Source organism: Mustela putorius, unplaced genomic scaffold, assembly GCF_011764305.1.
Source record: "Mustela putorius furo isolate JIRA1106 unplaced genomic scaffold, ASM1176430v1.1 tig00000577_pilon_pilon_pilon, whole genome shotgun sequence".
Classification (NCBI taxonomy): domain Eukaryota; kingdom Metazoa; phylum Chordata; class Mammalia; order Carnivora; family Mustelidae; genus Mustela; species Mustela putorius.
The window spans coordinates 7671922-7686356 of record NW_025421421.1 but is presented as its reverse complement, the minus strand read 5'-3'; the positions used below and the strand labels follow the sequence as shown (position 1 = coordinate 7686356).

The following is a 14435-nucleotide window of genomic DNA, read 5'->3' as shown; positions in this document are numbered from 1 at the left end:
CAGGCTAATTATGAATACTGTCATAAATAAAGTTTTAATTAGGACTCAAAAACCTTTCAGTCATAGCAATTCTTGTCAAATTCTATGGGGATGGTAACTGAAATAAAGGAGAGTAGTATATATATATATATATATATATATATATATATATATATATATATACACCATAAATATGTAATGAAGGCATTTTTCCATTTCCACATTCAAAATGACTACACTCATTCATAAAATGTAAGCAAGGCTTCTCAAAAACATTGAAAAGCCATTCAAAATCATTATTGATGACCTGGCCCTCCATTCATACCTTCACATTCCAAATGGAAAAATAATGTGGTCCAACAGTGCAAAAGCCCATTATAATAACTGTCATTAAAACTGAAGACCTGGATTTCCATGTTACATATTTTTAACAACACAATTTTTTTTATGTTTTATATATACTGTGCCCAAAACTGTAACAAATAACAGTATTTAATAACTATCACATCAAAACATGAAGAGTGGATTTTCATTTTCCCAGTCAATTTTCCCCCCCCAGCAACCCTAGTCAATTTTCAGCTTTTATGAAAGATAAGGTGGCATATAAATTTCAATGCTGAGATCTTAGGAATAGCTGTCTTCTAACTTCACCAATTTAACTTGAGCAGTCAGTCAATTCTCTCTATATATCAATGTTTAAATACAAATGTGTAAATCCTAAGAGCTTTGTTAAAAATGTAAAAATTTTATTTGTTGAATGAAACTGATGAGGTATGGAAAACATGTCAACATTATTTACTAAGAATATTTTAGATGAAGTTCTGCCTTATCTATTTAACCATCAAACTCTATAAATGCTGCTCTAGTAGGGTCCTATGCAATCTGTATTTGTAAATTAACTAGGTCAGACCACAGCTAGTGAACAATTTCAGCACCAATAAGTTATTAAAAATGAGATTTTACACCATTAAGAAATAAATTGGCTGGATATTTAAATGTTTCAAGGTTAAGATACAATTTGAAAGACACCAAATTTCTGGGGGAAAAAAACTTCTTTTTAAATAGTATCTTCACATTAGCTTTACAATAGTAGTTGTACTCTGCTTAGAATCATATGCAGTCTGGGCATATCAAATATATGATATTTAAGAAGTGAAATTGAAGCCCTAGTCCTAAGTCTAGCACTATGAAGAAATGATTCAACACTGCACATTTAAAAACAAACAAACAACAACAAAAAAAAAACAAGAACTATTCTTTCAATAAAAAATTGATAAAAAAAGCGTTATGTGGGACAATTTCTACTGAAAAAGTAAATGCCTTATTATTTGTGCAGTGTTGAAAATTTACTGCAACTCTAATTTCCTTTTTAACACAAAATAATGTTCTTTTAAATATAAACATTATATGTGTTCAGTATTCAAGTAAAATTCCCTAACAGTTAATGACATTTAAAAAATGTGCAAAACTGCAAAACTCATTGTAATAGAATGTGTAAGGTCAAAAGGGCGGAACGGCTGACAGCTATTGGATTGAATAAGTGCATCATAAATCTTTAAAAAAAAAAAACGCTTACTGTAGAATCTCAAATTGAAATTTCCTGTGCAGCATTACAAAATATTTTATATTCAATGAGAAAAAAGAAGCTTGCAGGCAGCACATGAAGCATCCACAGCAGGTATATGATTGAAAACTAATAAAGTAAGTGTACGTGGTTGACTGATGTAGGGACTAATAGCATCTGACTTTTTGCACTGGCCTTGATTACACAGGAGATGGAGCAGTCGTTACAATTCAGAAAATGTATTTTAATAGATCATTGTTGATTTTTATAATGTTTCAAGCCCATTCTTTGTTGATAGCCTCCACACTTATATGGTTAAGTCATTGTTGCTGTGTTTCTTATCTATGACCACATTATTTTTATATCCCTTCATTTGTGGATTCTTAACAAGTTGTGGAAGGTTCATTCCTGTACCCCAATACAGAGTCACTCTCTCTAGCTGCCTTTTCTAGCACCAATATGCTTTAAAAAAAAATAAAATGCACAAAACAACAAGCAGTGACAGCGGCCAGTTCCTCAAACATCCAGATTAATAACTGTAGCATGCCAAAGAAAGGTGCGTGAAGTAGCTGGAAATGGTATATGGTCCAGAGTCCAGCTAACAGATATCCCTTTCTGAGCACTCCCTCCATTCCCCTAACCTGAATACATGCATTAGAATGTAGCAAAACCCTGGAGAAACTCCTCTTAGCCAACTGCAAACTTATCTGTTGCCACAAGTGCAAAGGGGTAGGATGTGAACCTGTGTTATCACAAAACTCTTGAGCCACTTCAGTTGGTGACAGAACACAAAATGAGAAATTCCTACGTATACACATCAGTCTGTCTCCACTTTTTATAAAACTGGAATAAAATGGGAAAGTGCCATCTTTATTTATCCTAATTGAATTTTAAATGTCCTTTTGACACAAAAAGGTATATACATGACACAGCTACACAACCTTTTTTCAACTGGACAACAAGTGTCAAAACCCTGTGGATGTATAGGGTAAAACAAGATTGGTCAGGAAAAGAGAATTGTTCCTATAACTGGTAATCTGACACAATGTCCTATTGCCATTAAAAAAAAAAAAAGGACCAATTTCAGTTTATTCAAGTTTGTTTTCATGGTGTTTTATCCCTCTTGATTAAAAAAAAAATTCAGACTTTTGTAATTTGTGTATGCTGATCTTCATCAAATGGTTCATTCTCTGGATCAGAGTCAGTGGTGTCAGAATATCTATAATGATCAGGTTCATTGTCACTAACATCTGGTGTTACAGAAGTTGAACTGCTAGCCTCGGGATTTGACGGCTCCTCTAACTGTTTTCGTGAAGTACAGTTTCACCTAGAGAAAAAAGACAGAGTTTAAGTGGAAAATCCATAAATCTGACTAATCTTAAATGACTTAGTAGAGATACATATTTTAACAGATTTGTTTTTTAAAAATGCAATGACAAACAGGATCTTGAAAAGGCAGCTATCTTTTAAATGACCATCTGCTTCAGATTTCCAATGTTTTCTTGTTATACACTGAAAAGATACACTGGGATGTACTAACATAATAAGCATAAGCTGTAAGCATTAACCAAATAATTCTACTGAAAAAAAAAGCACTGAGACTGAAGTTCGTTGGTCATTTAAAAAGTGTCTTTTCAATAAACTTCAATGTACAAATAGCTGAGATCCAAAAGAATGTTGCACTTACTACCACTCTGAGCCTCAGTGTATTTTCTGACACAAATAACACTAAACAAGTACTACATTATAAAAACACTGACTAGCAGCGATGTTTGGGATCCCGTCAGCCCTGAAGGTTAAGAACATCAGACAGTGATCTGACAGTGGACAAAGGGCCATCACAGCAGTGCTGGAGAGCCGTCCAACAACTCAGCGAGGCAGGGATTTCCGTCTCCCCAGAGAGGAAGCAGAGGCCCAGAGGGCAGTGGATCTGAGGCTTCCATCAGATCCGCCAGGAAGACCCTTGCTCTTTCTGTTCGATCTACAACCTACCCCCGACCCACTACCTAAAAGTCATCCTCACTTCTCCTCCTCTTACATCCAACATCCGCTCCATCAGCAAACCCTTTTGGGTCCACCCACACGATGCCATCTCTACCTCCTCTGACAGCTTCTCAGTGTGCCCACTGCTACCACGCTAGTCCCTGCAGCCACCACCTCTCAGCTACATTAAACCACGGTGGCAGCTTCTCACTTCATCTCCCAGCTCTGTCCTTGCCTCCTCTCCAGTCTACATTTTAAAGACAAAATTCAGATGACATCCTTCCTGTGCTGGAAACACACCACTGTCTTCACAGTCAGACCAATGTGCTTTAGTCAAAATGGCTGCTTGTCTACTGCTCCTCAAACATGGGAGAATCATTCTGTCTCAGGGCTGTTGTATCTGCCCTTCCCTCCCATCCCAGATGTTTGTACTGCTCACTCATTCCATGTGGGCCTCTGATAAAAGGTCACCTGCTAGAGAGGTCTCCTCTTAACTACTGGGCTAAAAAACACACCAAGATCGTGCTTTATGCCACCTCTGCTCATTTGTTCATAAACACTTACAGCATTATATCTGTTTACTGATAACTGAAAGAGTTTTAATTTGTAATCACAAATATATATTCTTTTAATATTAAAAAATATTTAATATTAAAACAATAAAACCAGAGGAAGTCACACCATAAAAGCTAATAATTAAGGAAAACGCAGACATAGTCGATGGAAACCTGTGAATTCTCAAAGACCCTTCTAATCACTTAAAAGAAGTCTAAGATTTAAAGGCACTTAATATTGGATTTATTTTCACTTAAAATATGTAGCCTCCCATTTATTTTTAGGATTGCTCACAATATTCTTATACTTATCAACTATGGGTAGGCTTGCTGCATATTATAAAAATGGAATGAGGCAAAATAAGTAAGAAAATTTTTTTGAAAGAGAAAGAAGGGTATGGTGAAAGGAAGGAGGAAAATCAGGTAGAAGGAGGAACAGGAAAGGGGAAGGGAAAAAGGGCAAACTACCATTTGGAAATATTGACAAATCAGATTTTTTAACCTGGAAAATTCTTATCAACACACAGGACTAAAAATACGCACACACATCACATATAGATATAAGTAAGGACCCAAATAATTCCACAATATGAGACAGTAGAGCTTTAGAAAGGGAGTAACACAAGAGCTTGACAAGAGGCCTTTCAGACCAACAAGACTGAAGCAAAGGCTACCACACGGAAGGGTAGCCAAATGTGGGAACAGCAGGGGAAAGATGGAAGGTGGGGAGGTCCTCAGGGAGAGAAAAAGAACTGAAAAGACTGGAGGCAGAAGGAGCTTAGCATTTGGAAGAACTGAGGAGAGAGCAGATTGGGTGAATCTTGGAGCAGGAGCAGAATGTGGCTAGAGCTCATGTGGGAGGTAATCCTGGGCTGAATTATGTAGGTCCTTGTAGGTCATATCAAAAAACCACAAGGTCTTTAAAAAGTATAAACAGGAGTGATAACACCATATCAATTTTAACAATCTATCTATTTCAAGATCACTCTGAGGAGTTGAGAATAAACTGGAAGGGGACAAAAGTAGGAACAGTTAAGAACATTCCATACGAAATACTATGCAGCCATCAAAAGAAATGAAATCTTGCCATTTGTGACAACATGGATGGAACTAGAGCGTATCATGCTTAGCGAAATAAGTCAAGCGGAGAAAGACAACTATCATATGATATCCCTGATATGAGGAAGTGGTGATGCAACATGGGGGCTTAAGTGGGTAGGAGAAGAATCAATGAAACAAGATGGGATTGGGAGGGAGACAAACCATAAGTGACTCTTAATCTCACAAATCAAACTGAGGGTTGCTGGGGGCAGGGGGGTTGGGAGAAGGGGGGGTGGGGTTATGGACACTGGGGAGGGTATGTGCTTTGGTGAGTGCTGATTCAGACCTGTACCCCTGGGATAAAAATACATGTTTATAAAAAATTAAAAAATAAAGAACATTCCATACGAATCATTCCCAAATGACTGAATTCCCTTTAACTTCTTTCTTCCCTCATTCCTATTTCATGTCCCATAAACTGAATTCCCCTTCCCAACCCCTGCCCCATATTTCACCAAACAACAACGAAGAAGGGCCGGGGTGGTGGGGGAGGCAGCTTTTTAAAATTTCGTGTGCATCCATATTAGAAACTCACATTACTGATACCTAAATATTGCTTCTAATTAATACTTAATTTGATTTAAACCTCAGTCACACAAGTCCTTTACCAGCAATATACTTAACACAGACACACACATGCAGAGTCACCCACTAATTCCTCGAAATGTTTTTAACTTCCCTTAAAATTTGGAGAAAAGTATCGGTTGGCCTTGTCTTTGTTTGCTTTGTCAAGATCATTTTTTGTTAGAGTGAGTACTAGATATTCCTTGTCATCATCAGCACGTTCTATACTGCAAATACTATCAATTTCTTGATCACAGAGACTTCCATTTTCTACTTTTTCTGAGGTTTCCTCTGGTCCTGGTATGAAGAATGTGTTTACCCAAAAGTGAAACATTTTGTCCTTTAAAAAAAAAAAAAAGACATTAAATTTTTTTAAAGAAAATATATCACCTATATTTAATACTCATCCCAAGAAGTCAATAAAATAGGTGACACGTCATTTGGTAGTCTGAATAAAGACAAACGTACAGACTAATATTTGGCAAGCTACTGGTTATCTGTTGCTCTAATTCACGTATGTTTATTATTTTCTCAAATTTTAGACAAAAATGTAACTCCACAGGTTCTGAGATAACTTACTTTTGTTTTAAAAGCTTAGGTAAAGTATTTCCTTTCTTGTCTAATGTTAGCCTTAAAAAATGTTTGAGTTTGTATGTATGTGTGTATTAAATAATCAGAAATGGGTTTTATGGCCTATTTCAACAAGCTATCCATTACAGGGTCACCTGGGTGGTTCAGTCAGTTACGTGTCTGCCTTCGGCTCAGGTCATGATCCTAGGGTCCTGGGCTCAAGTCCCGCATCAGGCTCTCTGCTCAGTGGGGTCTGGTTCTCCCTCTACAACTCACGCCCCAAATCCTTCTTTCTCTCCCAAATAAATACATAAAATCTTAAAAAAAAAAAAAGTTATCCATTAGAAAATTTACTTTAACAAAAGTTCTTGAAATGTCCGTACAACTTCCCAAAGAAGCAAGGCAGACACATTTCTACTTCAGAAGCAATGCAAACACTAAGTGGCTCCAGTTTCTTACACTACAATGTGTATGCCTGCAAAACCTCAGAATATGAGGGAAGGAAGACAAGTCATTTTGACTTTTTTAGGTTATAAAATGCCTATTTTTTAAAAATTACTTCTTAAAAATAATACAAGGTCCTGTTAATCAAAAGAACATATCAATCAGAAGTTCATCACGTCAGCCCTTTCATGACCAACACAGAAAATGTTCTCTCTCTCTCTTCATGACTGGAATTTGGCTGACATGGCCCATGTGACAGTTAATGATATGCAGCTTTATGACATCTTATCTGGTGCCTTGAACTGCCATCAAATCTTTTATTCTAATTTACCTATTAGAACTATTATTCTAATAGTTTTGCTATTTTCCCACAAAGATGTAAGACCTTCAAGTATCTTTCGTTTAACATTCTTTTTATCTTTTAACAGTACCTAGCAATCTCATATGTAAGTCTTTTTTAAAAAATATTTTATTTATTTATTCGACAGAGATCATAAGTAGGCAGAGAAGTAGGCAGGGGTGGGGGGGGGGGAAGAGCAGGCACCCTGCTGAGCAGAGAGCCTGATGTGGGACTTGATCCCAGGATCCTGAGATCATGACCTGAGCCGAAGGCAGAGGCTTTAACCCTCTGAGGCACCCAGGCGTCCCTCATATGTTAAGTCTTTAAAAAAAATTTTGTTAATTTCAATTATTTTAGCAAAGTCACTAAGTTAGTAACAACAGTACATATATTCAACTTAGAGTCAGAAAAACACAAGCTAGTAATATTTAAATCTTAAAAAATGTGGATTCTGTATAGATAATGATTAAATCTATTTTTGTTTAAATCACATCAACATTTATAATAGGTAAGCAAAATCACATAAAATGCAAATAAATATATGTAAAGTAATCCCAGATTTACTACAAATATTAATCTAATCTTCAAATTTGTATGTATTAAAGTAACATACAGACAACTGAAAATAAGGACTTACACATTCCTAAAGGTATAGGGACAGAGTGATGCAGGTGCCTATTTTTAAAAGTAAAATATAAAATTTTAGGGGCACCTGGCTGTCACATTTGGTAGAGCTTGTGACTCTTGATCTCAGGGTCATGAGTTCAAGCCCCATACTGGGCGTGAAGCCCATTTTAAATAAATAATTAAAATAAATAAATAAATAAAATTTTGTGTGTGCCAGTCTTACAATGAGCAGAAGGGAAAAGATAATTTTAAACACCTGCTAATGCTTCCTGGACTACAGAAAAATTATTTCCCAAAGTTATCAAGATATATTTAACTTTCACTTATACAGAATAGGTAGGAAATGGGTTTCTAGTGAAAAAAAAAAAAAAACAGTTTAACATTTTGTCATTTCCCAGCTATATGGCTTCTGGGTATAGGAAATTGTATTTCTTTAGATAAATCAAGGTAGAGTTTAAAGTTTTAATAATAAATGAAACTTCCTTTTTTTTTTTTTACCTAAATATCAGGAAAACTAAATCAGTTCTATTACTGAGAATGTCTAAAGAATGGCAATACACTATGTGGTATGTTTAATGAGGCAGTAACAACATACAAAGCTAGAATCTTTTTTCATTATACCCCAAAATGTTGCACCTTAGGCGCACTCATCTCAAATGTTCACACTTCACATCTTAAACCAAGACGGTTTTAAGAATGAGCTCTTGAATTCCCTAACTATGGCTCAGTAAGAAGCAAACCCCACTAACTTTCTGAATCTGTATACTTAATATCACACTTTTTCACTCGTTATTACTTCTTTTGTATACTTATCACTCTAACTAAAATTCGAAATATTCAATAAATTTGAGAAAGCCAAATATAAAATGACATAGTGTCACAAAAAATAAACCAAAATGGGGGGAAAGTGTTTTGTGTCATTACACAAGACCATGGAACAGATCTTATTTATACATATAGACAATTTTTTTTTTATAAACCCATGGCCCCTGGCCCCTTGTTAACTTTTTCTTGGTAATAGATCATCCTGTCTAAAAAGATGGTAACTGATTTAATGGGGTATGCAATCTTTAATATTTTTATAAAATTTCTCTGCACAACCCAACTTAAAGAAAATTCATTTCAAATTACAATGACATAAGGACTTTTCCTCTAGTAAGATTTTTTTTTTTTACCAATATAATGGCTCATCAGTGCTATATTAAGCAAACCATGCGTAGATCTAACAGAAAACCAATTATAATTAATTCAATGAATGGTCAGTCACAAAATATTATTCTGTAATCTCTCCTTACAGAATGATTTCTGCCTAACCAAATATTTTTTTTTCAGAGTTTTGCCATTTGTATTTGTGGAACTCAACAAGGCAGGAATTATAGATTGGATTTTCAAGAAGTCTAAGAACGATCCCAATGCTTTTTTTTTTTTTTTCAGAGTTTAAATCAGTATGACTTTATTTTATCATTTTTTTTTTATCTACCTAACCAAATATTTTAAGCAAAATATCTGAGGTTACTCTTCAAAGTATGATTTTGGATATTCTTCCCAATAAAAGTAAAGGGCAAACCTTTTTTAGCATCTTGTTCTGCTTGTGGAAGAACTCTACTTTGATGTCACCACACACAGGCAAAGGCTGAGGAAACTCAACGTACATGAACTTGTCTTCCCATCGTGTGGGTCCTGAATTGGAGGAATAGATCTTCACCTTTAGCTGGCAGACCACAAACTGAGGATCTGCATGGTTAAATAGGCATCATTCCACAGGAAATGCCTTCAAATGTCAAACTGTCAAAAACCATTTCAATGGTTAATATTAGCAATACACACAGAATAGTAATTCGGCATCTGTAGCCCAGATCTAAAACACATCAATATTTTTTAAAAAGGTCAGAAAATATAGCCAGTACAAAAGTTTCCCTAATTTTAACCTTCAGCATAAAGTTCTATTTACTGGTTCTAGTTCACAAATACTAAATCCCAACAGTAGACTTCTGGAACTATAAGAGCAGCAAAACTTTAACATTAAAATGTTAAAAATCTAATATAAATTAGATTTATAATTAAGATGCAAAAATAATCTTCTGGCACATCTATGAACTGCATGAAAAGTAACTTTAAAAACAGATATTTGCTGCAGTATTTTAATGTCTCTACCATGTAATAAAACCCACAAAACACAAATCATTACATGTTCATAAGACGCATGAGAATACATTCTGTAACAAAGTTATAATAAATTCCATAAACACAAGACTCTATTTATAAAAATATTAACTATCATTTATTTTACCTATAGCTCACATTTAATTTCTTAAAGGGATATAAAGCCATCATCATGAGAAACAGGAAGACAGAGATTGGAAATGTCGGCAAAGAAATACAAGACTCAAGCGGGAACTGTAGCAAAACCCCCCTCCCTCCAAAACACATTCCACTTTCATTAACAAGTATTTTGGCTTTGGTCCCTGTCTGTTTTAAAATAAAGGAAAGGATTATATGTTTTAGTGATTAACCTTACGAGTAAGTGGGTCTTGAAGGAAATATGCCAAGACCATCAAGAAGTAAAATCATAAGCTTGCAAAAAGTACATGAAAAATTTCATGTGTATTTCATATATATTTATATATAAAATATGCACATATATAAAAACTGGCATAAAATCCTTAACGCTAAAAGGCATCATCGTTAGAGATGCAGAAAGAAGTATCACGTTGTTTATCAATGTGACCAACAAGTGAGAAAAAGGCAAAAGGCGCATCCAAGCTAGATGCACGTTCCCATCAGTAAACACGTATGGGCTTATCCGTGTGTATCTAGAGCAGCACCAGCACTCACATAATAAACAGAAGGTCTGATAACAGCCTGTTGGGTTTTTCTAATATGAATGTGAGCCATTTAACAAGAAAAAGGGCACTCCAAAAAGGGGAAACATTACCAACAATCTGTCTATAATTTTCACTTCCTTGACTAAAGGTTCAAAGTACAGCAAGCCTTTTACAAGACTATGTGATTCTGAAAATTTCATTAGAAACTCTAGCTTGAAAAAGCAAACAAAAAGGTATGATTCCAAAGCTATGATAAAAATCAGCCAGGATGAAATGCCTTGTAATCTTATTAAGACTCCACTAGTTCAGAATGTGATAATCCTCTTTTTAGGACTTTAAAAAGTGTATTAACAGTAGAAGCCAGATTTCAATTAAACTACATCTAAAATGTGCATCTTCAGGAATTCTAAAACTGTGTAATCCATTCATAAACTAATTACAAATCAGCGTCACTTAGAATCTACCCCAAAACCTAAGTTTAAAAGTTTTCCTTAAATCACTACAGAAAATCAGTTCATTTACAATGCAAATTCCCCATCTTAGATCTTCAAGAGCTAACGTATCAGAAGTCCAACATCAGAGCAGTTCTGCTGACTTCTAAGACACAAGTCAAGTACTTTCTCTTTGATACAACTGACTGTGTTCTAAAGAAATGACAAGTCAATACCTGGTCAACAAAAATCAGGATTAAACTGTTTTGACATATGCCTACTGACAGAAAATCACACTGCTCATCTTTTACTAATGTTTTAACCCTTTCAGATGTGAAGAGTATAGTAACTTTTCCTTTATTTAGGAATATTAGGACAATAATTCAGTAAGAAAACAGCTGCTGACCCCTGACAACTTTGCAGAAACTACTTCGTTTTCCTCAAGGGTCCCAACCTTTCCCCTGAACCCAAACTCCCAACTCACCAGGTCTCACACTCCTCCCACTCTGTTTCCCTAAGCCTTCCCAACCTCTAGCCCAATACCATATTTACACAGAAGGCTAATTAGTTACTATGCCTGATGCCTGATGCTCCCAAAATACCAGATCTAGCTCTCACCTAAGATTCAAACCCACTTTCAAGAACCCACTGAGGATCTTCATATAAACAGCTCACCTTAACCTGACCAAAACATGTTTAAAAACAAAAAACATTCATGTCTCCCAAGTCTCAGTGAGATTCGTTTTCCCTTCTCCTCTCTTTTGGGAATTATTCATATGGCCAGAATCGAAACTGACAAAATATTTAAATATAAAAGGGAAAGGAGATTTGACTGCCTTAGCAAAGCACATCTGGCTCACAAGAAGTCCCGTAACTGGATTCCTTTCCACCACTGGTTCCCCATCGTGCAATCACCACTTCCTACCCAGCCAGACTTAAAACAGAACCTAAGCCTCTTGACCTGTCACTGATGCAACAGCACCTATCAAATCCAGTCTAACATCCCCATTTAGGCTCCTCTGACAGCGGGCCACACATGCCACCCTCCATGCCTCTGGGTCCAGTTCATGTCCTGCTATTGTACTTCAAGTCACACCTGCAGTACTTCCTTCAGTTTTAATGCCAATATAAAAGGTACACTTTCTCTACCATTCAAGGAAGAGCTGGACTTCCTCTGTGAAACCATATGACAACCCCTAAAACTTTTATTTTTCTGAATACACCATTTATAATTTATACATATAACCTCCCATTCAATTATGTTTACTATTAATACAGCTTTATTACATAGTATGAAACCACAGGGCATAAATGGAGAAAATTAGTAAAGATGAAAAGTTTTCAGCAGTCAGTAATTTGAAAGTTTAAATGTAATAGTGGAAAAAGACAAGAACAAAACAAAAATCCATCAGAACGTTGCAGGCAGAGCAGAACTGTCAGGTTTTTGCTAGAGAAGCCAATGAAAAAAATTACACTAGATAGGTGGATTGTTGAACTGAATGTTCTCTTTCTCTTATTCTCTCCCTAAAATTAAACCCTCCTTTTGGCCCTTACACCTGATATTTATCCTACAGGAAGAGCAAGAATGTTTTCTTCCTTTTTCCTTCTCCTCTATGAACGTGTTAAGTTCCTGTGTCAGTCACCTCTGACAGTCTAATGCCTTGCATTTAGAACTTTTTTTTTTATCACAGACTCTATTATTTGTGTTGACGCAGAGTTGACACTCAATGTGCCATTAGTTTCAGGTGTACAACACAGAGATTCCACAGGTTTACACACCATGCTGCGCTCCCCACCAGCAGAGCCACCGCCTGTCTCCACGGAGCACTGCTGTGGTGCTTGGCCTTTGCTGTACAGAGATGACGACAGCCATCAGTTAGGGCTCCCATTGTGCTTTGCTAAGGCAATCAAGTCAGTGAGCCTATATCACACTCTATTAATAAATCTGTGGCCTATGATAAAGGTGTCCAGCTCTAAGAACACAGGAAAGATATGAAGGTGGTAGTACCTGAGAAAGACAAACACTATCAAGAAATTAATTTCCTCAGTACAGGTTAATTTAGAGATAGAAATTTTTTAACTACATAAATATTTTCAAGAAGCAAAACTTAAAACTAAAAACTACAACCACTAACAAATTACAAAACCTCACTGAAATATTATTAGAGGTATTCAAAGAAATACTGTAGTAGTTGCTTATCTACAAACTACAGAACTGCTCTCTAAATAAATGAAACATATTTCTTAAACATGAAAACATGACTGATCACTGCCAAGGCAGTTACAGAAAAATAGCAGCAACAGTCTGATCTTTTACTGGGCTGGATAATACTTCCACCCACGCATTCTCTCTTGACTAACTGCTTGGGTCTGGGTATTCAGTATTAAGGCTCCTTTCAGTCTAAGAACTCCAGCCAAGACTAGCAGAGAAGCAGACCAGGATCAGGATCACTGAGGGAGGCTCACAGAGGCTAGGGTAAGAGAAATCAATGGGAGGCAGACATCACCGACATGAACTCTGTTTAGTACATACTTAGAAATTTTCAGATTTCGAAATGTCTTCATTTTATTGACAAGCAAACATAAAGACAAGTAGAGTGTGCCTGAGGTTATACAATCTAGCAATGAGAGAGCTAACAAAACTGTCACTGGATCTTGGATTTAATCCCAGGTTGTCTCTAATGCTCCACACACTCTGACTCAACCCTATTCACTCAACATATTTCAGCAGGTCGCCATGTCTTATAATTTCTTCCTTTCCTTTCTATTGTCCCTGTCACCATTACTACCAATGTCTAATCTTCCTAAGATAGGAAGGAACTGGTCCCTGCCCCCACACAGGGAACTAATGAATCCCACTGCTACTCGAATGCTGGATCTCTACTGGGATAGGGTTTTTAGTCATCTGGTCACAGTTTAAGCTGCATTTGGTAGATGCAGCAAAGAGTGTTTCTTTCATAAATACAATTTGGCTTCTAAGGCATTAAAACCCATGGCTGCTGGCCTCCTTAGCCCATTAAGCTGAACAACGGAGCTACTTAGTTTGGATACTTCAGAAATATATTCCCCTACGTACATTTTAAGTGTGGTAAATTTCTTTCTAGATTTCTATGTAAACATCTAGATATGTCCAGAAAAATGTTCCAGTACATGGAGGGATGAGAATTTAGAGCACTTACTGCAAGTTCCGCCACTGAACATTGGAATCGTTTCAAACATCATCTTGTGAAACAGCAGTGCCACTGGTCTATAATCCAGATGATTCTTTAACAGGTAGCTATAATAATACACATAGCGCCTCTGACTGGGAATAGTTACTCCCTGGTGGACAGAAAAAAAAAGAAAAGAAAAAGAAAAGCCAAATTCAAAAGAAAAATTCCATTACAGTTATTTTACTAAATTGTTATGATAACTGCGTTGTTACTGGGTTGTATCCACTGAAGACCATATATA

The 14435-nt window shown here is 36.1% G+C and overlaps 1 protein-coding gene across 10 annotated transcripts in view; it reads right to left on the bottom strand.

The window, feature by feature from the left end:
• Window positions 1-2682: 2682 nt before the first annotated feature.
• Window positions 2683-14435, bottom strand: part of LOC123392442 (phosphatidylinositol 3,4,5-trisphosphate 3-phosphatase and dual-specificity protein phosphatase PTEN-like) — a 103947-nt gene continuing 92194 nt past the window's right edge. For 4 of the 10 annotated variants that reach the window (XM_045081462.1, XM_045081465.1, XM_045081463.1 and 1 more), the window contains 4 exons: window positions 14162-14303; window positions 9294-9460; window positions 5861-6085; window positions 2683-2870 (listed from right to left, as the gene is read on the bottom strand). In XM_045081462.1, the coding sequence (XP_044937397.1) occupies window positions 2817-2870; window positions 5861-6085; window positions 9294-9460; window positions 14162-14303 (588 nt within the window). In that variant the 3' untranslated portion in view covers window positions 2683-2816. The remainder of the gene's footprint in view (window positions 2871-5860; window positions 6086-9293; window positions 9461-14161; window positions 14304-14435) is intronic. The other 6 variants (XM_045081464.1, XM_045081469.1, XM_045081466.1 and 3 more) reach the window with 3 other exon arrangements.